The 26,970-nt window shown below is 36.3% G+C and overlaps 1 protein-coding gene across 2 annotated transcripts in view; it reads left to right on the top strand.

The window, feature by feature from the left end:
* Tmem131 (Transmembrane protein 131) overlaps positions 1-25,340 on the top strand; it is a 178,636-nt gene extending 153,296 nt beyond the window's left edge. For both annotated transcript variants that reach the window (XM_069841568.1, XM_069841567.1), the window contains exons 18-24: positions 3,296-4,440; positions 7,360-7,759; positions 10,414-10,722; positions 14,042-14,187; positions 18,556-18,688; positions 23,549-23,835; positions 24,228-25,340. In XM_069841568.1, the coding sequence (XP_069697669.1) occupies positions 3,296-4,440; positions 7,360-7,759; positions 10,414-10,722; positions 14,042-14,187; positions 18,556-18,688; positions 23,549-23,835; positions 24,228-24,317 (2,510 nt within the window). In that variant the 3' untranslated portion in view covers positions 24,318-25,340. The remainder of the gene's footprint in view (positions 1-3,295; positions 4,441-7,359; positions 7,760-10,413; positions 10,723-14,041; positions 14,188-18,555; positions 18,689-23,548; positions 23,836-24,227) is intronic.
* The last annotated feature ends 1,630 nt before the right edge of the window (positions 25,341-26,970 follow it).

The following is a 26,970-nucleotide window of genomic DNA, read 5'->3' as shown; positions in this document are numbered from 1 at the left end:
CCCAGCTATGTGCACTCCCAGCCACAGAGTATCCAGGTTTCGAGCAGGCAGTGCTGGTTGTCCATAGACTAGCCTCCTCTATACATCGCCAGCTGGCAGTTGGGGAATGCTATGATGGAATGTGAAATAAGAGAACCCCGAGAAAAACTCCAGCTTCGTTTTTTTCCTCCATACATGTTGAAAAATCCCAGGCCCGATCAGAACTCAAACCTGGACTGCTTGTGCGACAGACTGATAGGTCTAGACAATGTCCACAGATGTGACCGGATGATCTTAGCAAATTCGAAATCTAGTACTTCAATAGAAATTATCTCGCTGCTAATAACCAAGGCATGGAATAATCACTCATTTGCATTCTAGCAGTTTTTCTACAAATTAATAGTTAATTTATATATTTAGACATTACTTGAAAAGAAAAACTTCATGACCTCAAAATTACTGGATTCACAATGTTTTAAGTAAATTCATGACATCCATTGACATACCATGTACACGGATGTGACGGTTTATAAACGGATATGACTAAACGCTAATTTTAATAAACTTGAAATTTATTTGAAATTATGGAATATTATAGAGGTAGATTTACAAACAAACAACATAAAGCTTACATGTAAACACCTGTTTTGTGTATTAAATTTTATATTATTTTAGAGTTATATTTCTTGAGCATGTTTCAGTATGTTTCAAGAGTGAAACCTGGCCTGGTTGTGCACAGGACGATTAGTTCATATTAATGAATATGGTGATGTAATTTACCACGCAGAAGTAAAGTGGCAAGGTTTCTTGCTCAATGACACGAAATCCGCAATTTTTTTAAGGAAAGGATCGCTTGTGTGAATTAAGTGACCACGATTGCTTATCCTGCTTAGCATTTCTTGTTGATTTAACAATACATTTGAATGATTTGAACACCATATTACAAGGTAGAGATGAAATAATAAATTATGCATATTGTGCAGTGAAATCATTTCATGTAAAGTTGAAGTTATTAAAGAGGCAAATTTTTGTGATAAACTGGGAGAATTTTTCTACACTTAGTGATCTATAAAACGAATATTCTGGAACATTTTTCATAAGCAATTATTTTTATTGAAAGGTTTGTAGATTTTATGAAAATGGATTCGGAAATTTCTTTGTTTCCTTCTCTATTTGCATGTGATATTGATTGTGCACTGGAACAACTGCTATTGGAGTGGCTAGATTTGCAGTGTGATGATTTAGTGAAAGGAGTCTTTGATCCTAAAGATCTGATAAAATCCTGTAAATTTATACCAAATGGAAAGCATCCAGCTTTGAAAACCAAGCTTGGCATATGATCTCCATATTTTTATCGACAAATATAATGTGAACAAACATTTTCAAAAATGAAAATTTGAAAACCAGAATTGAAATGGTGCTTGAGTGACGAACATCTTCAAGACGTCTTGCTCCTCAACACCATACTTACTTACAAATGGCTTTTAAGGAACCTGGAGGTTCACTGCTGCCCTCATATAAGCCCTATTCTACAGAGTTATAAGTAAATCGGAAGGAACATGTTGTGACATTAAAATGAAGTCCTTTTTGTAGCAATGAAATGGCATGAACTAATGTCCTATGACACATTCTTAAACTGACTTGCTGTTGGCTAAAAGTGTGCACAGAATGAGCTGGTAAGAATGCGCGAGTTATATTCAAGTTACAAAGGATTTGGAGCATTTGTATGCGACTATTGTTCTTGAGCCCTTTTTTGTAATCATTGTCTATTATGTCTCGTTTCTACAGTTGTAGTTAAATTTATTACTAAATCTCATATTTCTGTTGTGAGCATTGTACTCTAGAATAGTTATAAGTACGTATTAAAGGCCTGAAAATTTCTGTCTGCCTCAAAAGTCTTCTCATATAAAACAAATTGTTTTGGCGTGAATTCAAATGTTTGTTTCATAACTTAATCATTGCAAACTCATGCTTACTCTTACCTGCCTGTGCGGCTAAGAGTGTGCATTTGCCTTGTTTTAAATAAAAATCAAATTTACTGTCTTCTCCTAAAGTTCGTCTGCTGAATTTATAATCTGTATAATACTGTCATTCATTAAACAGTTTTTCAATATTTCATCTATAATACAACAGCTTCCACAGACAATAAAACACTAGGTGCGCACACTTACCCTCCTTTACCTTACATTTATTTTCTTTGTGTAATTAACAAATTAATCTTAATGCGAATTTTTTATTCTCGAAATTTAACACCATCATTTGAGATTAGTTAAGATCAGGGTACCTGTGTTGGAACTGACAGGGGTACAAAATAAACGCCTCAAAGTTTTTCATAATTACGACATTGTACGAGGCGCGTCCATAAAGTAACTTTCCCACTCGTCGCACAGCTAGCAAATCAAATGTTGCGCGAAGTGACTGCGTGTATGTGATAGAGTAATGTCCTAGCATGGCGCATGCACTAGCGGAACTTCCCGAGTGCTCTCAGTAGCTTCGTTGCATTGGTTGAAGATGGACGCTCCTATTTCAGCTCCAGTGCAATTAGTGATAAAGTTTTTGAATGCACAGGGCATAGCGCCGATTGAAATTTATCATCAGCTGTTCCAGGTCTATGCGCCTAATGTCATGAGCAAGCAGATGGTACGTTGCTGCTGCAGACAATTTTCAGCAGGACGCCAAAATGTGCATGACGAGGAGCACAGTGGGAGGCCAACCATCATCACAGACGACCTTGTGGAGCAACACACCATCTGCTTGCTCATGACATTAGGCCTATAGACCTGGCACAGCTGACGATAAATTTCAATCGGCGAATTGCCCTGCGCATTCAAAAACTTTATCACAGATCGCACTTCACACGCGGCGGGAGCTGGAATAGGAGTGTCCATCTTCAACCAATTCAACGAAGCTACTGAGAGCACTTGGGAAGTTCTGCTAGTGCATGTGCCATGCCAGGATATTATCCTATCACGTACATGCAGTCACTTCACGCAACGTATGGTTTGCTAGCTGTGGGACGAGTGGAGAAGTTACTTTATGGACGTGCCTTGTATGTATATATTTGTAGTTATTCATTATTGAGCATTGATTTAAGTGGGACATGAATTGTGTGATATTATTTATGACCAGATTTTACTCGTGATTTTTGTAATCCTCGCGTAATTTTCCCCCCTTCTCGATTTTTTTGCCTCCCAATTTTCAGAAGAATGAAGGAAATTACGCGAGTAAATACGATATCTTACCTAGGATTGAGTTTTTATTACCAGTGAATGTAGTACGAACTATGTTACTCATTTGTATTTTATTTTATTTTCAGGAGAGAAGCATCGCAAATTTCCAGTACCAAACCTAACAGTAAAAAGATCATTTACTGCCCGAAACACTGGCGACTTGCCGATACATGTAACAGGCTTCAATATTAATGGTCTGTCTTGTGAAGGTTATGGTTTCCGGATACTGAACTGTGTACCATTCCATCTGCCACCAAATGGCACCCGCAAGATTGACATAGCATTTACACCTGACTTCACACTGGCACGTATCCAGCGCACTCTAAGCATAGATACGAGCCTTGGGATCCCTGTGAACTACACACTCATCACAACCCTGCCGCCATACTTCCTGGCATCTTGCTCCAGTGTGTTAGGGCGCCCAAGTTGGGAGCCATTGCTCTATTACTCTGCTATCAGCTTCATGGCATTCCTCCTATTTTGTGTTCTAGCTGCTGCATTCCTTGAGTCAGATCGTATACTGAAATGTGCTCTCATGGCAATGGCAAGAGACAGAGCTGCCCGTGTGCCACCTGATTCAAAACAAAATTCTCCAGGTCAAAAAGGCGCAGATAAGCCCTGCAGCACTAAACAAGATGGAACAAGTGATTGGAATCTTGGTTCATCAGTTCAGCATACAGAAAAGCATATAAAAGGATCACATAGCTCAAATGTTGGTATATGCAGCAAAAATAACAGTTGTACAGTACCTGATGATAGGAATATCAGTGAAACTGATACAAAAGATAGGTCAGTTTGTACAAAATACGATGAACCCGAAGGGGGATATTCAAATTCTTCAACTCCACTTTTAACAATAAAAAATAGGAAAAAGCTAGGTAAACGAAATAGCAATAACAGTGATGCATCGTCTCTTTCTGAGTCGTTGCATGATATTCCAGTATTCAAGAAGGGCTGGACCAGTATGTTCTCAAGGTCTAGCCAGGGATCGTCTTCTGTGAAATCTAAACAGGTAGAAACAGAAAATAGGCCAACAGCAACGGCGGCAAACATTTCACATTCAACAGATACAGAGCCAAGCTCTAAGAAAAATATAGACAGCAGTAAGGATGGTAAACGGATCAATCGGGCATTTAAAAAGAATAAAAGTCAACCAGAGCCTATAATATGTTCAGAGGAAGAGACTTCGTCTACTACAACAGAAAGCTCAAACAACGATGAAGTGGACAAGGTAGGCATAAGTAGAAAGATCTTTGGCTGACTTCTTTTATTGCTAATTCGAATAGTCATGAGCCATGCTGTTTGTGCAGTCATGTTTTGGTTTTAAAAATTAACAGTTCTGCTGTGAAATCTTTTTCTTTCACATTATAATCTCGCAGGTTATGAGATTTGGTATGTGGAATGTAACTAGTCTTTATAGAACATTAGTAACAAAAGAACTAGCTAGATATAGAATAGACTTCGTGGGAGTACAAGAGGGTAGATTAGATGGGAATGGCATATCACAAATAGAAAATTGCTTGTTGTATTATGGGGAAGAAAACAATAATCACTAATTAGGAACAGGAATAAAATCAGCAGTAAAAAAAGGTCGAATTTATCAGTGACAGGTTATCATATTTAGTACTTAAGGGTAGATGGTGCGATATCATAGTTACAAATGCTCACGCCCCTACAGAATAGAAAGACGACCATATAAAGGATAGCTTCTATGAGGAATTAGAACATACTTTTGATCAGTTATCTAAATAGCACATGAAAATTTTATTGGAGGATTTCAATGCTAAAGTAAGACGGGAGGATATTTTTAAACCAACTATTGGAAAAGAGAGCCTAGACATAACTAGTAGTGACAATGGAGTTAGGTTAGTCAACTTTGCCACATCAAAAAATTTAATTGTCAAAAGTACAACATTCCCCCATAAGGATATACATAAATATACTTGGACTTCTCCAGATGGATTGACACACAACTAAATTGATCACATCTTGACAGATAAACGGAGACATAATAGTATAGTAGACATTCGAACTTTCAGGGGGGCAGACTGTAATTCTGACCACTGTTTGGTAATTGGAGAATTAAGAGAAAGACTATCAGTAGCCAAGCGAGTAGAGCAACAAGTTAATATTAGTAAATTCAATATTCTGAAATTGAAGGACGGGGAAACTAAGCAATATTATCAGGTCGAAATTTCGAATAGGTTTGCGGTATTAGCAAGTTCCGATGAAGTTGAGAAAGAGTTAGATGTTAATAGCATGTGGGAAAATATCAGAGATGGTATCAAAATTGCAGCTGAGCAGGGCATAGGTTATCATGAAACTAAGAAAAAGAAACCATGGTTTGATGAAGATTGTTCCATTGTAGTAGATAGAAGGAAACAGGCAAAATTGAAATTCTTACAGGATCCAGTTGAGGAGAATAGAGGTAATTATTTTAATGAAAGACGTGAAGCAAGTCATACAATTAGGAATAAAAAGAGAGGTTACTTGAAGGAAAAACTGAATGAGGTAGAAACGAATAGTAAGAATAAAAACATCCGAAACTTATATAAAGGAATTTAAGAACAGATATCAGGCAAGGGTAAACGTGATCAAGGATGAGAATGGTGACTTGCTTGCAGACTCTCATTCAATCCTGAACAGATGGAAGAACTATTTTGGGCAACCACTAAATGTACATAGCCCAAATAGAAGTGATCGGGACAAAATTGAAATACAAACTGCTGAGCCATTTATACCCGAACCCACACTTTCAGAAGTTGAAATTGTGATAGAAAATATGAAAAAGTAGAAGTCTCCAGGTATCGATCAAATTTCAGCAGAATTAATATAAGAGGGTGGAAGCACATTATCTAACGAAGTTTATAAACTTGTACTTGCTATTTGGGGAAAGGAAATTGTACCAGAACAATGGAAGAAGGCCATAATTGTACCTATTTTTAAGAAGGAGGACAAGACTAACTGTGGTAACTTTCGAGGAATATCACTTTCGTTGACGTCGTACAAAGTTTTGTCCAATATTCTTTTGAGAAGATTAACTTTGTACTAGATGAAATTATTGGGGATCATCAGTGCGGTTTTAGGCATAATTCATAGATAGACTATGGATAAGATTTTTTTGTATTCGACAGATATTGGAGAAAAATGGGAATATAAGGGTACAGTACATCAGTTATTCATAGATTTCAAAAAGGCATATGACTTGGTTAAGAGAGAAGTTTTATATAATATTCTTACTGAATTTGGTATTCCCAAGAAACTAGTTCGATTAATTAAAATGTGTCTCAGTGAAACATACAGCACAGTCCGTATAGGCCAGCTTCGATCTGAAGCTTTTCTAATTCACTGCGGGCCAAAACAAGGAGATGCACTATCACCTTTACTGCAGTTCTGCATTGTGTAACTTTCTGTATTCTCCTGTAACTTCATCTCTCTTAGCCCCTAATAGTATTTTCCTCTTATATTTTCCCACATGCTATTAATATCTAATTTCTCCTCAACTTCATCGGAACTTCCTAAACCTATTTTGAAATTTCGACCTGATAATGTTGCTTAGTTTCCTCGTCTTTTAATTTCGGAATATTGAATCTCCTAATATTAACTTATTGATAGTCTTTTCTCTTAATTATCCAATTACCAAATATTAGTCAGAATCACAGTCTGCTCCTCTGAAGGATTGAATGTCTTTTATACTATTATTACTATTATTATTATTATTATTATTATTATTATTATTATTATTATTATTATTATTATTATTATTATTATTATTATTATATCATTAGTTACTTCTACCAGTGTCCTGTTGTTTGTAATTTATCAATTAAACTATGTCATATATTATCGAAAAAGCACTTATTTACAGTGTTTGCTATTATTCGCAGTGTCGTGTTTCTGTTGTAGGTTTTGGAACATATTCCCACGGATATGAAAGGATTACTGTCATTACCATTTTGTTGATGCAAACATTACATTTTTTTTTTTTAGTAATGTTCAAGAATTTTGAAGTTTTAGGCCATAGTTCTGTGATTAAATATTAGCATACAGCTGTCCAATTCTATTATGAAATCAATACGAGTCTTTCTCAAGGCCTGAGAAAATTCTTTCATTAGATATTTTTGAAGTAAATTTTTATTATTTTTTTCAGGAAAGAGAAACTTCATGTGAAGTAAATCCATTAGACAGGCCACATAAAACTATAGTGAAAAAAGGAAAAGATAAAAGCAGTGCCGACTACCGGGATAATTATGAAGGAGACTGTGATGACGACGATTACGAGCGTGATGCTCACAAGAGGAAAGACTTCAGCAGCCGTTGGAAGTCGACTCACAAAACAACCACTGTCAAGAGCAATCAGCAGCAACAACAGCAGCCACAGGCCGAGTCTGTAGCAAATAAAATGTCCACAGTGGGAAGCAGTGAAATTTCCAGACCCCCCAGCCTTGAGTTACCATACAAGCTTAAGTCATCCAAAAGTACTAGCCGTGATCGCAAAGACAAAAATGTACTTAAAAGGCGCACAACAGATAAAACCGGAAATTCAAAGGGTAGGTGCTTTCACGTACAAGAAAGTGAGCAATCAGATTTCCATTTGCATATGAAAAAGTTGTCTTCTTTCACCTAATCTTTCATTCGTAATATTCTCGCCTCTTTTTGTTTGTGTATGCTGAATTAAATTATTCTGTCATTATATCAACTCTACCACCACACCCTCTCATAATTCTTCTTTAGAGTTGCATGATGTAAAAGAGCTGTTCTTTGTGGTGCATGTAATGGAGGACAGTGTCTTTAAGCATTCGATCTAATATTTATGACATTAATGTCAGTAAAATGCTTCATCAACTTCTATGTCTTGTCTTTTATTGATGTAGGTATCTCTTGTCTTATATTCTTAGATAATAGTTTAATGTTATGTCTTTATTGACATGTTGGTTTCTATAAGTTAATGAATAACATCCATTGGCTTTATTTGAAAACCAAATGTAACTTATCATATATGCATTTAAATTATAAAAGATATTATATTACATAATAGGAAATTACAAACGTTTTCGACTTGTAAAAAGTCATCTTCAGATCAAATTGGGATCATATTTAAACTTTAAAAGTGTTTAATTGCAGCAATATCTGTACATGGCAAATACAGTAAAACCTCCCTAAAACAAAACATGATCGTTTCTGAATTTTTTTCCACTTTCACAGGTTTTCGTTTAACAAAGGGTTGAGTTTTGGCAAAACTAAGAATAGACTACTGCAATATGCTCACTGTAGGAAGAACACAATGAAGAAATAATTTGAAATAAAATTTACTACAATACATGCAAAAATGAATTTTATTTTTATAATTATTAACTTACGTAATTACAGCCCCCCCACTCTCTCTCTCTCTCTCGTTTCTTGGCCCCCACATTTCTTTTAAAGTGCCTTTTGCTGCGCCTTTTTTTTTTTTTTTAAGGCAACGTTGTAGGATTTCCTTCGCGTCCTGCATCAATTCAGAGTGTAAATTGCGCCCTGATCCATCAGTTGTGTAACTGAAGTTGTGTTTGATGGAAAACAGATTAACTTCACATTAGACAAATCAGTCCTTGGATGGTAGGTAGCATTGTCTAAAAACGGTATGACCTTGACGCTTCATTGCTCCATTAAAATTATGAAGCCACTCTTCCATGATAGAACTGGTCATCTAGGCTTTTGTATTAAATCGCACAGTTCTACTTTATTCCCACTGTTATTTAACACTATTGGCATATTAACACAAAACTCAGAATAAAGGGAAATGTCAAACTAAATTGACACTACAGTACAATTATTCACAGTTTTATTCTACTCCCACTGTATTGGCTTGTTAGCACAAAACTGAGAATAAATGAAAGAAAATGCAAGAGGGTTGGAAGAAGTAACGGTACAGGAGGTCAATAACCTGCTGGGGTCCTTGACAGTAAGCACAGAATAGTGACATGGTTATAAAAGCTTCACCCCCAACGCCTGACAAAGAATAGCGAAAGTCTTCCAGATCATTCATGTACAGTCACACAAAAAATTATATCATGCTTCGTACAGTATTATCGCAGAATTACAAATGGTTTGAAAGAATTTAGTAACAGTTACGCTTAAAATTATCTGTTTTAGTCAGGTTTTTTTTTTTTTTTTTTTACCTAAATGGTGCCCAAAAATGGTTCCGTTTTCGCATTAGGCAGTTTTCTGTTTTGAAGTATTATTTTACATAGGAAATCATTCCGTTCTCAAATCTATTTTTCGTTTATGCAGATTTCCTTTTTATAGAGGATATGTTTTAGCAAGGTTTTACTGTATCATTTTTAATAATTTTAATATTTTAATTCTAATTTTAATATTTTTCTAAGATATATATATATATATATATATATATATATATATATATATATACATATATATATATATATATATATATATATAAATGTCTGTTAACTTGCTCATGTTATATACTTTTAGATTGCACAAATAAGTCTTCATTTCATAACATTTATTTGTACAATGCCATAGTTTACCATAATCATGTGCTCTTAAATGATCCCAATTTGACTGAAAGATGACTTTTACAAGTCGAAAACGTTTGTCATTTTCTATTACGTGATATAATATCTTTTTAATTAAATAAATCTATGTATAATAAATTAGAGACGTTTTCAAATGAAGCTTATAGATGTTAGTTTTATATTTTTACATACAATTTTTTTTCGTAAGGTGGGGGGGGAAGTAATTTCTCAGAGATTTGTTAAAAAGGGGTTCTGCTGTGTTTCATATCTGCTTATTATAATACAATCATGTAAGTGTAAAAAACGCATAAACGAATTCAACTAACACGGAAATTGTAGGAATTTTGCCGCGATCTCAGAAAAAACGTATTACCGGTATTGTAAAAAAATGCATAAGTGTGAAACGTATAAAAGAAGTTTTATTGTATTTAAATGTTTTAATTTTCTTAAAATTGTACTCCTGAATATGGAATTGAATTACATTAGTATCATCTTTTGAATAATAATTCAAGGTGATAATATCACTAGTATGTACATGATGAAAGGTGAAGTTCTCGAATATATTTTTAAGCTGTGTTGATTAGTAGTTGCTTATATTTTGGCAAACAAAATTTTGAGGGCTTTACAGAGGAGTCTGAACTTCATAGGCAGAGTAATTCAGTCATACAATTTGTTTGTGAAACCAGGACCAACACTTGCAGCCGAGTCCAACAGCCTGGGTAGCAGTAGTGTAAGAGTGTCGCCACCTCTCCGTTCGAGCCACTGCTGGGGTGAGCAGCGGGCTTCATTCAGTGATGTGGTGGCCCGCAATGACAGCCCACTATATTCGAGCATAGTGGCCCCACGCAAGCGTACACAGCAGTCCTCGCAAGTCCCGGTATCTCTGTTTGCTGACAGCAGCAGTAGCAGCAGCAGTACGAGCAGTAATAATGGTGGAAATAATTCCAGGAAGCTTCCAGAGCCAACTACACCAACCAACACATCTACTGGACTGGGTGTGTTGCGTAAAGTGATTTTAACATTGCTTGCTTATATGAAGCTGTACTTGAATAGGGATTACATGCAGTACTGTATTTACTCGAATATAATACGCACCTGTGCTAAAAACCACTCATTATTAAAATTATATTATCAAGACAAGCTATAGAGGCATCCTTACCTCTAGTTATACATCATATTCATCCCCACTTTTAATATCAGAACCAGGGTTGGCAAAAAAAAAAAAAAAAAAAAAAAAAAACAGTTTTATTGAAGAAATAAAAATCTTTTTTTTTTTTTGTTTTAAATTGTTTTTATACTGTTTTAAACAGTGCCATGAAATAGTGCGTTTTTAAAAGTTGTTGTCATTAACTAATGCTAAATTCTTGACAATAAAGCCATTAACTCGCTTGCCCTTCAGTATTTCTCACACACAGTGGGTGTAGAGGAAAGGGCTGGATAGATGATCCTGATCCATTTTTTTCTGAAGTCTACATAATGGACAAAGTGGCGAAGAGAAAATTCCAATTTTGTTCAACTGTTTTGACAAATAGTTATATTCTGTGAGTAATTCAAAGGATGCGACTGCACTCTTCCTTGGATACTAAGGAATTTTATTTTGTACATTGAGACTGTCCCATCTCTTATTATTTGAAATTTCGTGGAAATGGTACACCTTGATATTTTGAATCTGTCAATATTTTAAACTGTTTAAAAATCTGGCATGTTTTTTTTTATATATATAAATTTACGAGGGGATCCAGGAAATAACGACCGTTTTGTTGTAATAATTAAAAAAATATATATTTATTTGAAAAAACAAAGTCTTTTACATAACTGAAGCTTCCTTTACTTCTCTACATAATCACCACCTACATTTAAACATTTGTCGTATCTGTTCACTAGCTTTAGAATTCCCGTGTTATACTCCTCTGCCGCCAGTTCATTAAGCCAGGTGTTCACTGTCTTCTTCAACTCTTCATCACTTCCAAAACGATCCCAAAAGACAGTAGCCATGACTTTTTGTGTTGAGAGAGTCTGTTTGAATTTTCTCGGTTTCTTGGGTGATGAGGGATGATGCCACTGACATGATTGGCGTTTGGTCTCTGGGGTGTTGTGAGACACCCAGGTCTCATCACCAGTCACAATTTGATCAAGAAAGGCGTCTCCATCTGTGTGATATTGCATCAAGAATGTCAATGCTGAGGCCATTCTCTGAGTTTTGTGTTGGTCACTCAGTTGCCATGGAACCCATCGTGCACAGATTTTGTGGTAGCCAAGATGTTGCGACACAATTTCACCAAGCAAAGAACGAGAAATGTCAGGAAAGGCAATATGCAATTCGTCGAGTGATGTGCGCCTGCCTTGCAAGATTCTGTCGTTCACTTTAGTCTTCAGGTCTTCTGTGATGAGTGATGGGCGTCCGGGTCGAGTTTCATCGTGGACATTTGTTCGCCCATTGTTGAACATTTCGCACCATTTTCTCACATTTCTTTCATTCATTACAGTATCACCATACACTTCTTTCAATTGCCGGTAAATTTCTGCAGGTTTCAAATGTCGGGCATTCAAAAATCGAATCACACTCCTCAACTCACAGTCGGCGGGATTATCAATCACGTCGTTCATTTTGAAGTAACACAAAATGCACAATGGCGACTTGTTGCAACCAGTACTCACAACATTATGAGAAGACATGTTAAGGAAGCCAGTTGACCTTCAAACAAGGAAGGGGAGTCAGATGCGCGGCGGGTATGTTCGAACGGTCGTTATTTCCTGGATCCCCCTTGTATATATCTTCTCACCATTCATGAGCTGCCACAAGAGTACTTAACCATAGCAATTTTTACAAGTTCATTGAACCATTGATTTTGTTTTAACAATGAAATTCCTACAAGTACGTAGCTGCAAATATATATATATTTTTTTGAGATTAGTGGAAATATACCTATTTTTAGAGAGGTGTTACAAAAAAGTAAAGAATGCTACTGAATTTAGTTTGATTTCGAATATAGGTGATTCTTCAGGAGAGCAATTGATCCTTTCAATGCAGCTAAGGTTACAATCGGAATAATAGATGTAGGTATTCCAAACCTCTTAAACACATCTTTCATGAAGAGAGTAGCGGTACCTCTTGCTCCAACCAGAAGTCCGATTATTCAAGCTCTTTTAGCTGGTACTTTTGGACGTAATATGGAATGGTAGGATTGTAGATATTCTTTTTTTCATTATCCACATCTGCTGGCTGTTCCTCATCCGTTTCGAAACGCACAGTGGGATCAATTATGTATCCAGATCTTATAGATTCCTTGAAAGCTATTATATCTATGTGCCGTGTACTGCCAGTGACGGAGAGACCATGTACTTCTTCAAAGGTGTTGTAATGCGCATCATTAAGGGCAGTGGCTATAGGGTTGCCAGATGGGTTTTATAAAAATTAGCGAAATTACCTATTTTTTAAATAAAAATTCGGGAAACTGGTATTTTAGACATTTTAAATTTATCATGCTGTTTATTAAAAATTGATGTCCTACTAACTGAAAAATAAATTATGAATAGCGAGTTTCATAAAAAATAATATTTTAAAATTTACCTCAGTTTGATTGCTTATATTTCTCTGAAGATCTAGCATCTATTAACAGTGAGAAATAATTTTTTACAACATTATAAAAAAAGATTTAAACATTGTGTTTAAAACTTATTTTAATCGACTCATGTTGTTTTAAACAATTTTGAACACTTTGTTTAAAACTTTTTGTTTCAAAACATGCCAACCCTATTCAGAAATGAAACTTCTGATCAACTGATCTAGATTGATGATTGATAATGACTCATATTATACCACTTTTTCTTCAGTAGTTATTGGTAAAGACTTTTGGTTTATTTAAAGACGCGCAATTGTTAAAAGTTGTATATACTTAAAATCTCGAAATAAAAGAAGAACTTGTCGTTAAGTCATTACTCATTAGTCATTGCCGTAGTTAAAAACATTATTCGTATTAATAAGGATTGTTATCAAAAATGGACGTGAAATTACAAATGAAAAGTGCGCAAAAGATGAGAAAACATGACTATTTCATCAGCTTTCCCCACTATATTTTGAAGCATAAATGAAGTGTTAATTTAAATTTGTTCAAGTCTGAGTGTTTACATGTGAATATAATATGCTATCAAATAAAATAAGCACTCCAATTTTCAAGATGACATTTTGTCAATAAAGGTGCATATTATAATCACGTAGATATGGTATGTATAGTTGCAGATACCTGCTGTTGTTATTCTTTGAATACTATGAAAATCTAGAAACTTTCTAAATGCCAGTTGTACTGTGTTCAGGTCCAATAGGCCCAAAGAAGACTTCTTCATCTTCTTCCTGGGAGGTTTTTGGTGAAGTTCCATCAACATCTTCGCAGTTTCTATCCCAGCAAGATCCCTCCAACTTGTTCATCAGTGGATTCCCCGACACATCTCAGTCATTGCAGGTTAGTACATGGGTGATCAAATTATATGTAGACTGAATAATTTCGAGGGAAAAATTGTTCCGGAGCCGGGTATCGAACCCGGGACCTTTGGTTTAACGTACCAACGCTCTACCACTGAGCTACCCGGGAACTCTAACCGACACCGATCCAATTTTTCCCTCTATATCCACAGACCTCAAAGTGGGCTGACAACCGTCAAGCAACCAACTTCGAGTGCACACTAACTCTGTGTGACTTAAATTGTGGTTTTCTGTTAACGAACAGTGACGTGTATTATGCAAATCAAGATTTCAGGTATAACTCCCTGTAAAGTTGATTTGAATAATTTCGATGGAAAAATTGTTCCGGAGCCGAGTATCGAACCCGGGACCTTTGGTTTAACGTACCAACGCTCTACCACTGAGCTACCCGGGAACTCTAACCGACACCGATCCAATTTTTCCCTCTATATCCACAGACCTCAAAGTGGGCTGACAACCGTCAAGCAACCAACTTCGAGTGCACACTAACTCTGTGTGACTTAAATTGTAGACTGTATTTTTTCCTTGGATTAAAACAATATTTCCTCATAATAATTGAGGGGGTCAGAAGCAAAAGGGTATAAGTGCACTTAAGTTATTTTTTAGAAAATGTGGTTTAAAATACTTAAGCTTTCGTAAATTCCATGAAATTTTTAATTTAAATTTTAGTGTGTGATGTGGTTGCCACTAGATGCTTTAGCTCGCCCCAGATGCATTTAACTCATGTTCTTAAAAATGTCACTTGTACCTCTTTGCTTCTGACTCCTCAGTTCTAAATAGGTTTAGTCTGTTATTTTTTCATTATATGTTGTTTGGTTGTCAATAGCAGGAGAAACATAATTTAAATTTGCACCTGTCACTTCTTGTGACGTAGAATGGTCATTTTTTATTTACTGGAATATTTTGACAGATAAATGTATTTTGAACTTTCCCGCTGGAAGTTTGGAAAGACTGTTGGCAAATTATCAAATTTGTCTGTGTGGAAGGAATCATTGATGTTGATTTCTAGAAGACTTTTAGGACAGTTTCAGGAAAACTGTTTGTGGCATTCGGTAGTTTTAAAATAGTGCAAATTACTGTGTTTATACATTTAATATGCAGTAGAACCTCTATTTTCCATCTCCCAGTTATCTGGTTTATGGATTAACCATCTGTTTCCCCCTACTCTTTTTTTTAAACAAGCAACCATTATGTTATAAAAAACTATAAATCACTCAAGAAAAGACGTAATGTCAACAAGGATGGCAATACAAATATATTACTCCGCTGAAATATTGAATGTGATTTGCTCTACTGTTAACAGCACGCGATTTAACATGTACATGTTGTATAATCTGGTTAATGACATATGTTAGGTTAAACACCGAGATTAGGTATTGCGCCATATTGATAGATACAATACTTACAATATTCAAAATCATATAGTTCACGAAGCAGTACAGATTACGATTAATGCATTTTCATGTTATAGAAAACAATTTCGGACATACAAGCTTATGATTTATTAAAATAATTGAAGGCATTTTCTACTTAGAATTAAAGAGAATCTGTTTCATTACAAAAGAGACAGTCGTAGTTGGCGAGAGTGTGAATTACACTACGATTTTTAAAATTGGAGTGTAAAATCTGCTCCAATAGCAGCTATGGAAATACTAACAAACCAACAACCTCTTCAGTACGAACTAGAAAAGACTGCTGTTATACAGTATAAAACTTACACTCCCCTTCAACACCTGACAGACAAAAAATTTACAACAAACCTCGAATTACAGGAAAGTTTTCTCTCTAAAGTTCACGATATCAAAAAACAGATAACTCTCCCTACTAACAAAGAAAATCTACTTCTTAAAGTAAACCCGTTACAAATGCTAGATATTGAACATTATACAGATCTACTGGAGGATGTCAAAAAAGATGACACTCTGAAAGACATACTGAAATCATTAGCCTTAGAAACAATCCATACAAGATTCCCAGAACAACAATGGTTCCATTTCTTTTACTGACGGCTCCTTGCTAACAAATCAAATCGGAGCAGGTGCTGGAGCTACATGCCGTCTGTTCTCATTTTACAAACCCCTTGGATTTGGTACTACAAATTTTGATGGAGAAGTCGAGGCCATATGTACGACACTTCAAAATCTTCTATACCAAATAACTCAATTCCAGCAAGCAGTAATTTTTTCTGACTCAAAAGCAGCCATTTTAGCTATAACATCTACTTTTAACACCAAAAAGGCAACAAATTCTTGAGTAGTGGAAATGTCTATTTCACCTCAACAACCTAAAGAAAAAATAGTTTTTCAATGGATACCAGCACATTGTGGATTGACTGGCAATGATGCTGCTGATTATCTTGCCAAAAAGGGCTGTGGTAGTATTCAGAAACCTGCTACACAATTATCCTATTATACAAAAAAAAGAATGATTACTTCACAATACCACAAAATTATAATAAATCATCATCTCCAAATTTCCAAAAATAAAAGGTGGGAATCTGTCTCAACCGAAAACGTCCCTGGATACCCAAGGAAGAATGTAGTTGCAATTTTTAGACTGTTTACGGGCCATGACTGCTTGGCCAAGCATCTCCACAGGATTGGAATATCCCCTTCACCACTCTGCCCCTTATGTGATCTTCAAGAGGAAATGGATCAAAATCATTTCAACACTGCCCAGCCACTATCAACTTGGCGTCCTTGAGTGAAAAATACTGGAGAGTGAGAGAATTAATGATTTAATTGTCAGAAATTTAGCATTAGCAAACAACAACAACACTACGATTTGTTTGACTGTTCGTGTCATGGATGGAAGGTCTGTTCCATTACGACCTGTCTGATAATGGTTCATTGTTCGTTACATTGTAAATGTAGGGCTTATGTTATATTAATATTTCATTATTTGTGAATATATGTATTAGGCATTAAACAGCACAGTTAGTCTACAAAGTGAGAAAAAAATTCTTTACAATTTCATTGAATGTGAACAGTACTGCTCAAAGAAGTCCACCTGTGTTGCAATTGATAATAAATTTGGCGATTTTATTAGTGAAGACGAATTTCTAGATGTTAGAACTTCTATAAAAGTAGTTCTCAATATATATTTATATCTCTGATTTATTTTCTTTAATTCATTGACATTCATTAGATTAACAAGGACTACTTTTAGTGTACTACATCATCATTAGCCTTGAAATCAGCTGGCTTGTTGCTGCGTTTTCTGGAATAGAAAGGATACCATTCACCCAGATATTCTTCACATGAGAAAACTAGAAAAATGAACATCAATAAAAAAACTAAATGCAGCCAAAGTACAAAAGAAAGTAACAGACTTTTTAAAATGGCTCATGATTAGTTCTTAATTGAAAAAAATATATATATAATATTGTAAAATAACATTAAATTATGTCATGTTTTTCACTCTAGTTTCCAATATAGTGTATGTTGATAACATAAGTTTTAGCCAAAATCTCGAAATTAGTTCTTTGCAGCCTCAGAAATCTATAATTGAAGTTTGTTTAATGAAAGTGATAAAATTCCACCCATCCTTCCCTCCTCCCATTCTCCAACAAATTAAATCTCTTTTCCACCTCTTGCCTTCTAGACCTCGTGCAGGGTGATTCATGAAGATCATGTAATACTATAGAATCCGAGTTCTGATAAAAATTGTGATGAAATGTCATATAAACATTTGTCATAATTTTAAAATTAACCGAGTTACAGCCTTCTGAAAGTTGGACATGAACGTGGAAGTTATGAAGATATAAGCAATTAAGATATGTAGAAAAATGGTACTGGATGTATTATAAATTTATTGGAGTACATTCACATGATTACTCACCAGAACAATTTGTGTTAAAGCTGATTTCCAAAGACATCAGCTTCTACAGCAGTGCGTGTAGTCATCCAAGAGTAAACTGCACTTATCAACATTGTATTTACTAGTAATAAATTAATCAAAATTATCAAGAATGGATCCAGTTCGTTGTGAATTTTTATGGAATACACTGTTCATTGTTCCAAGCAGTGTGAGTTACCTATAGTATAGTATAATTCTAAATGCTCCAGTGAAGTTCACAAGACTTTGTGTTACAGAAGCAAGGACTGTGATTATTTCCAAAACTATTGAAAATCCGACACATGTATATATGAACTTTTTCCTTCACAATGATATCAGGAATTAGCTACTAGAATATTGCATATTCTTCTTGAATCACCCTGTACAACATAACAAAAGTTCCGAAATGATGGATAAATGTTGTGCTACTCATCAAAATTATATTTTTAATTAGGGTGGCTGATCACAAATGATGTACTTGAAAGAAGTTCAACATGCTTCTGTCTTACAGGTGGATGAAGCTCTGGAAACGCCACCATTTGCAACTGAGATTGTCTGGGAACAGCAGGGTGCGATGATGGGGAGGATGCAAGGAAAGAAGCAAGCAGAGGACTACCAATGTCAGCAGCAAAATGCATTCCGGGGTATGATATGTGTCATTCAAGCTATTTGGTGCCTTATATTTCATTGTCAAAATATGACAGGCCACTTGTTATTTTAAGGTATAGACAATGTCTACATAATCAGTATTTATAATTAGAATTAGAATTTAAAAAATAGTATTCAGATGAGATTCACTCCATATATTTTAATGTCTATCATCTGATATCTTCTTCTGCCCCAAATTCTTCTCCCGTTCACCATTCCTTCCAGTGCATCCTACAGTAGGCAGTTTCTTCTCAATCAGTGATCCAACCAAATTTTTTTCCTCTTCCTGATCAGTTTCAGCATTATTCTTTCTTCACCCACTCTTTCCTTTACAGCTTAATTTCTTATTCTGTCTGTCCACTTCACATGTTCCATTCTTCTCCATATCCACATTTGAAATGCTTCTATTCTCTTCTCTTCACTTGGTCGTAATGTCCATGTTTGTGCCCCACACAATGCCACTCTCCATACAATGCACTTCACTAGTTCTTTAGTTCTTTTTCCAGAGGTCCACAGAAGTTTCCTTTGCCATTGTTATACTTCTCATGTTACTGCTTATAGTACATCCCAAATATTTGAAGCTGTCGACTTGCTCTACTGCCTCATTTAGAATTCTCAAGTTTACCTTCTTTATTTTTCTTCCTATGACCATGGTCTTCGTCTTAATTGCATTTATCTTCATCCCATAGTGCTCACAGCTGTCATTTAGCTCCAGTAGCATATTCCTGAGTATCATCTCGTCTTCTGCCAACACCACCATATCATCAGCAAATCTTATACACTTATTCTTCTTTCTCCTGCTATCACTCCTCCTATGTTCTGAAAACAGTTCTTCACTAAATCCACCAAGTAGATGTTGAACAGGGTAAGTGATAAAGAGCATCCTTGACGTACTTCTCTCCCTACTTCACTTCCTTCTGACATTTCTTCTCTTATCCTGACTTTGACTTTTTGTTTCATATAAAGATTTCGGAACAGCTTTCTATCTTTTCAAGCCACACCAATTTTCTTTAGGATTCTCATCAGTTTATTCCAATCCACTCTGTCAAACGCCTTTTCTAAGTCTACAAATACTACATACACTTTATTTTATCTTCCTAAAGGCTAACTGCTCTTCTTCCAATTGTTCTTCCATCTTAGAATAAGCCAGTGACCCAGCCCATTCCTCTTTCTAATCATTTTCAGCATAATTCTTCCTTCACCCACTCTTTCCAACACAGCTTCGTTTTTTATTCTGTCTGTCCATTTCACACACTCCATCCTTCTCCATATCCACATTTCAAATGCTTCTAGTCACTTCTCTTCACTTCGCACCAGTCTCTTCCTTAGTTCTTTTTCCAGAGGTCTGCAGAAGATGCTCTTTTTTTCTATTAAAAGCTTCCTTGGCCATTGTTATTCTCCTTTTGACTTCTTGGCAGCAGCTCATGTTACTGCTTATAATACATCCCAAGTATTTGAAGCTATCCACTTGCTCTACTGCCTCGTTTAGAATTCGCAAGTTTACCTTCTTTACTTTTCTTCCTATGACCATGGTCTTCATCTTGTTGGCATTTATCTTCATTCCATACTGCTCACATCACGATACTGTGTTACTATATTTACAACCTTATCCCTTGACAGGTGCTGATCGTGCTAAAGAAACGGTAGAATTGAAAAGGAAGTTTTACAGTAAAAATAAATCCAATATAACCAACAAAAAAACAAATACAATAACTGTGTCGTAATTCATGAGGAAAAACATTTTTTTTAGGCGAGCTACAAAGTTACATGGGAAATTGCTAAAGCAAAATCCATGTAAAAAAAGTAGCACAACGTGTATGTCCTCAAGAAAAGACGAATTTTGGAAAAGATCACCATCATTATCATTGTCACCATAGATAATATGTTTAAGTTTCTGGTGAGCTCATTATTAAAAAAAAATATATATTTTAGTTTGCATAAATTTGAGTTTTAAGTTCCTATTGTTTGTCATAAGTAAACTAGTTCTGTTTTCATTAAGGATCACAATGAATTCGTATTGTCACCACTGAGTAGTAGCAAGGAGGTGAATCAGCTATGTAGGTTTGCTGCGATCATTGTGGGGCGGCTAGTGGTATAAAGATGCCTAACACTGCATTATAGGCTGCAGTACTCTATTGAGTTGTTCATAGGTTAAATGCAGCTCAGGGCATTTGGTTTTAAAGAATAGTGACATTCATGGCATGGCATCTTCTGGAAGTGAAGTAAAACTGGGAGATCTACGTCATAGATTTATGGCATGTAAAGAAAACCTTTCTCTAACAAAGAGATCCAGGCAAAATTTGAAGACCTCCCTCAAAGAAGCTTGTATATCATATGATAAGATATATGATATACAACCTTCTTTAAGGGAGATCTTCATTAATTTGTTGATCATTTCTTATCCACTTTGAATGATGCTGAATAATCCCTGTAGTTGAAACTTATAGCAGAGTCCGTATAGGCCAGCTTCTGTCTGATGCTTTTCCAATTCACTGCGGGCTAAAGCAAGGAGATGCACTATCACCTTTACTTTTTAACTTCGCTCTAGAATATACCATTAGGAAAGTTCAGGATAACACAGAGGGTTTGGAATTAAACGGGTTACATCAGCTTCTTGTCTATGCGGATGACGTGAATATGTTAGGAGAAAATCCACAAACAATTAGGGAAAACACGGAAATTTTATTTGAAGCAAGTAAAGCAGTAGGTTTGGAGGTAAACTCCGAAAAGACGAAGTATATGGTTATGTCTCGTGATGAGAATATTCTACGAAATGGAAATATAAAAATTGGAGATTTGTCTTTCGAAGAGGTGGAAAAATTCAAATATCTTGGAGCAACAGTAACAAATATAAATGACACTCGGGAGGAAATTAAACGCAGAATAAATATTGGAAATGCATGTTATTCGATTGAGAAGTTTTTGTCATCTAGTCTGCTGTCAAAAAATCTGAAAGTTAGAATTTATAAAATAGTTATATTACCAGTTGTTCTGTATGGTTGTGAAACTTGGACTCTCATTTTGAGAGAGGAACAGAGATTAAGGATATTTGAGAATAAGGTTCTTAGGAAAATCTTTGGGGCTAAAAGGGATGAAGTTACAAGAGAATAGAGAAAGTTACACAATGCAGAGCTGCACTCATTGTATTCTTCACCTGACATACTTAGGAACATTAAATCCAGACGTTTGAAATGGGCAGGGCATGTAGCATGTACGAGGCCTGTCTAAAAAGTATCCGACCTTTAGCCAGAAAAATTATTTCAAATACCTGACGGGGTTGGGACCCTACTCCCCTTCAAAGTAGGCCCCTTGTGCTTTCACACACTTAGCCCACCGATCCTTCCACTGCCGGAAACACCTCTGGAAGTCTTCTTTTGGAATGGTGTTCAGCTCCGTCGTCGCGTTCCGCATTATCTCTTCTCTACTCTTAAAACGGGATCCTTTCAGTGGTGTCTTCAATTTTGGAAACAACCAGAAGTCGCAAGGAGCCAGGTCTGGAGAGTAGGGAGGTTGGCGAACGGTAGTAATTCCATGTTTGGCCAAGAAAGTGTGGATCAATTGGGATGAATGTGCGGGGGCGTTGTCGTGATGCAAGTGCCAGTTGTTTGCCGTCCACATGTCTGGTCTTTTGAGCCGAACTGCATCACGGAGTCGCCGGAGAACATCGTGATAGTACTCCTTTGTCACCGTTTGTCCTTCCGGTGCGTATTCGTGATGCACAATTCCACGGATATCAAAGAAAACAGTCAGCATCACCTTGATTTTGCTTTGCACCTGCCGCGCTTTCTTCGGCCTTGGAGACTCGGGATGCTTCCATTGCGACGACTGTCTTTTTATTTCTGGGTCATACCCGTACACCCATGACTCATCTCCAGTTATCACGGTGTTCAGAAACCCAGGATCAGTGTTGGCGGTGTTCAGAAGGTCCTGTGCAATGTCACGACGGAGGTCTTTTTGTTCCGGGGACAACAACTTGGGCACGAATTTCGCAGCCACTCGGTTCATGTTCAAATCATCACGCAAAATTGCATGTGCAGAATCTTTACTCACTCTAACCTCTTCGGCAATCTCCCGCACGGTCAAACGACGATCTGCCATCACCAAATTTCGCACCCTCTCAACAACAGCTGCACTCCGAGCAGTTTGGGGCCTGCCACAACGCTGCTTACTCTCCGCTGATGTGCGGCCATCTTTGAATCGGTTGAACCACTCCTTAATTTGTGTTACACCCATCGCATCTTCCCCAAACACCTGCTGAATCTTACGAATTGTTTGACTTTGAGAATTACCAAGCTTTTGACAAAATTTGATGCGGTATCTTTGCTCAATTCGTTCAGTCATCTTGCGAGAAAACTAAATCCGACAAACACTTAGAACAGCACCTTACTTGGCGACCACCAGCCAGTGACTGGCACAAGCGAATGCGGTGAAAAAATTCAAGCATGCGCATTACGGTTCCTCCTTCCACCGTGCACAGTGGTGCCGCCTTAGAATCACTACTTTGCGCGGGAAAATTTAAGGTCGGATACTTTTTAGACAGGCCTCGTATGGACGAATTCAGAAATGCATATAGAGTGTTTGTTGGGAGGCCGGAGGGAAAAAGACTTTTGGGGAGGCCGAGACGTAGATGGGAGGATAATATTAAAATGGATTTGAGGGAGGTGGGATATGATGATAGAGAGTGGATAATCTTGCACAGGATAGGGACCGATGGAAGGGTTATGTGAGGGTGGCAATGAACCTTTGGGTTCCTTAAAAGCCATTTGTAAGTAAGTAAGTTGAAAGTAAAATACTACTACTACTGTTGCTGCCAGTGTATTGCACGCTGTTTATCATTTTGTTTATCACCATTGCAGAGTTGTGGCCTCCTTCTTTGTGGGACCCGTTGTACACACCAGCTGTAGCAGACAACACACTTTACCCCACTGCCACCACATCAGAGGAAGTTCCAGCTACCTCCGGATCAGTGTGGGGCTCGTTTATGAACTCTGTGTGGTCCTCATCTCCGTGGTCCACTGGGACAGGCTCTGTGGCTCCTTCCATCTCAGCTGCACATGTGCCCATTGTGCCACCTGCACCCATACCCACACCACGACATGAGGTGCCCAATAACATCGAGGAAGACAACGCTGCCGACATTGATGTAAGTGTTAACTCTTAATAATATATGTAACTTTCTTTTTTCATGGTTTTCCTCAACCCAAGGAACATGTACAGCAGAAAGAATCTATACAATCTTTCAAATGGAAAGTAGTTTGGCCTTGATAAACTTTTGGGTGCAAGGTCCTTCCATATTCCTGCTGTAAATGTACGTTATTATAAAAAGTTAGTGTTAAATGCGAGATTTAATTTAATTTTAAAATTAAATTCTGGACACATGTTCTATGGGTTGAGAACATTATCTGATGATGTGATTGTAATTTTTTCCCTTATCATAGTCATAGTAATTATCATCTTCTTCAAAGAAAACTGGTAGAATCTTCATTAAATGGGCATATTAATAATAATAATTTCACCATTTTCTCTTCTTTACAGCAAGGTCTTGGTTTCGATCCATTTCGGTCACTGAACAACATCTGGTCACCACGTTCTACTGAGAACTGGAGTCCTCCGAGCAATGAATAAATAGTCATGGGTAAAATATCTCGAGTCTTTGATTCATTTTCTTCTTCAAATCTTCATTTCTGTAACAGATCTTCCTGCTTTTTGACAATATCTATCAGCCTGGAAACAATTTTCACTTGCTTTGCAAAATACATTACTGGTAATAACGAAACATGTAGCAGTTTTGATTATGTGTGATGTGACAAAAATATCGTTTATCTCTTGACTTCTGTGTGCGCCTGTAAAATCAACACGGCAAAGTCTAGTAGTTTGTGAGAATTGTTTGAGAATTTTCCTTTTTCGAAAATCTGTTACACAATGAGTGCATATTGTATAATAGAGTGATAAACGTTTTTGTTTACATATACATAGTCCATTTTACAATTGAAATTCTTACATTGCAACTTGACGAAGATGTAATTCATCTAGCTTCTGGTGCCATTTTTGTAATCACCTTGTTTAAAGACACAGGATTTCTTTTCGAGATCACATACTTGCAGGTAAAGCTGCTGTCTAGATTTTAGATTGATCCGTAAAAACGAATTCTCTTGTTGGATTCTATCTCGTTGATGGAAAAGCTGTGAGACTTCATATTCTTTGATTCTACTTAACGAAAGATGCTATCCTCTTTAACGATCTCGATTATTTCATTTCATGAACAAAAAGGGCGCCTACCCTTTGTGGTTGTGCATCTTTGAAACTTATAATTTATTATTTTTTGATTTTATATTATTTAGAATTTTAAAGTGTACAGAATGCAGATAAGTTTGTAACCCTCCCCTCTGTATGTTTTAAATTGTGTTTGATGTACAGTGTTGTGTACCGAGCCACCAAAGAATGTACAAATGACCTGTACTCTTATATTCTCGACTGCTCAATCCCACATCCTGTTGGCCGGCACTTTGGTATCTTTTATATGGATAATATGTCACTGATGTTCGATGGATAAAAAATGACGAAGTTTGACGCAACAAAGGAAAAAAGAAATGTCTGGGGGAGAAAACGAGTTTTTACTGTAATAAAAATATCTGATCGTGACAGCAATACCTTTGTTTTCGTTTCTTTGCATTTCCTTGTCAAGACATTGAAATCCCAACCATCCTTTCCTTTTTGTGGATATTTTAAGTATATTTGCTAGTAAAAGGAGCAAAACATTTCTGCTTTTTTATGTATAGAGTATATATGTTTATGTTACCGGGAAACATACATATAGAAGGTATGTTAGTACAACTACAATGAAACTTCGATATAATGCTCTTCAAGAACCAGATGAAAAGCACGTTATAAGCAGGAAATGAGATTTTCTTAAATGCATGCTTTCAGAATGTAACACTTACTGAATGTTATTACTGAGTGTAAACACGAAAGATCGATTCATGTCAAAACAATTATTACTGAACGCTACTAAAGTGTTCTTTTTAATGACGACATTGCATATCTCGTCTCTGTACGTACCTCTCCGTTCTCAATTTGGCAAAGATTACGAAATAAATTTTCCGACACATCAGGGCAAGAAGTCAAATATGCTCAGATGGTGGACAATGCATCCAATGCAGCTGACATTGACAGTGGTGGAGGTGGCACATCATCATCGGCCTCTCCGTTGTTGTCATTGTGTTGTTGTTGTTGACCGTCAGTGTGATTAAAATGATCTTCGATAGTGTCTTGTTCTGTAGTAATGAGATTGTTGTTAACAGAGACATACTCATGGAAATCTACACTCAGATGCTTTTTTACTCAACTTTCCATCATGATATTTTTCGGTCTTGTGAACAACAACGAGAACCAAAATAGAAAAATTGTTCAAATATATATATTTAAATGTGAGCATTTACAATTTACGACAAGCTTGCCAGAGCCCAGGAAGGGAACGTGAAAGTTTGCCAAGTTTTAACTTTGCTGTTTTCATTTCCTATTACAGCCTACTAGATTCTTTCTGTTATCATAAAGCTATTTGGTTGTTGTATATTTTGTAGCAAGAAGGCCGTGATATAATTTCTTCTTCATGCATCATTTCTAACTAACTCAGAAATTCAGTAGAATCATTTTCATTATATGCTGCCAAATTACCACGTGAATTGAATTCTTAAATATTCCGTGTCATAAATTTTCAAGTTGGTTAACCTGTGTTTATGTTGGCTGCCTTGTGTTCATGAGAGGATGCCATTGGTCAATTATACACAAATAACATCAGAAAGCATAATATCGACTTTACATATCGTTATTGACATGCATATCGATATGTATAGTCATTTACATTCTCGGTTTATTGTTAATAAAATTTTTCACGTTCACATTCTCCACTTTCCGTTTTCGTTGTGGTTCTCGTTCTCGGTTTATTGTGGACCAGCCTTTAATGTTAGCGAGTTTATAATGTGTGACGAAAATGTGGTGATTCAGATGCATAAAAATAATGTATAACTTTGATTCAAGCATCTAAATGAAAGATAATAGCAGCCTGACAGAAACCCTGATGAGAGTGGTTATCTGACGAAGATAGGGCTCTGTGAACTGCACTGGAAGAAGAACTGCAGTCCTGCATCCAGTAACTGTCAACAATACTTGTTCTTCTGCTATGAATTCTTTTTAATCACTTGCAGAATCTTCAGTTTATGAGTACTTTAACCATCTTCTGTAAATGCTGATTAACTTTCGGTGCTGGACCCCGGACTCA

The sequence above is a fragment of the Periplaneta americana genome, chromosome 12 (assembly GCF_040183065.1).
Source record: "Periplaneta americana isolate PAMFEO1 chromosome 12, P.americana_PAMFEO1_priV1, whole genome shotgun sequence".
NCBI classification, from domain to species: domain Eukaryota; kingdom Metazoa; phylum Arthropoda; class Insecta; order Blattodea; family Blattidae; genus Periplaneta; species Periplaneta americana.
The sequence above is the reverse complement of the archived record's forward strand: the minus strand, read 5'-3'. Positions and strand labels throughout refer to the sequence as shown.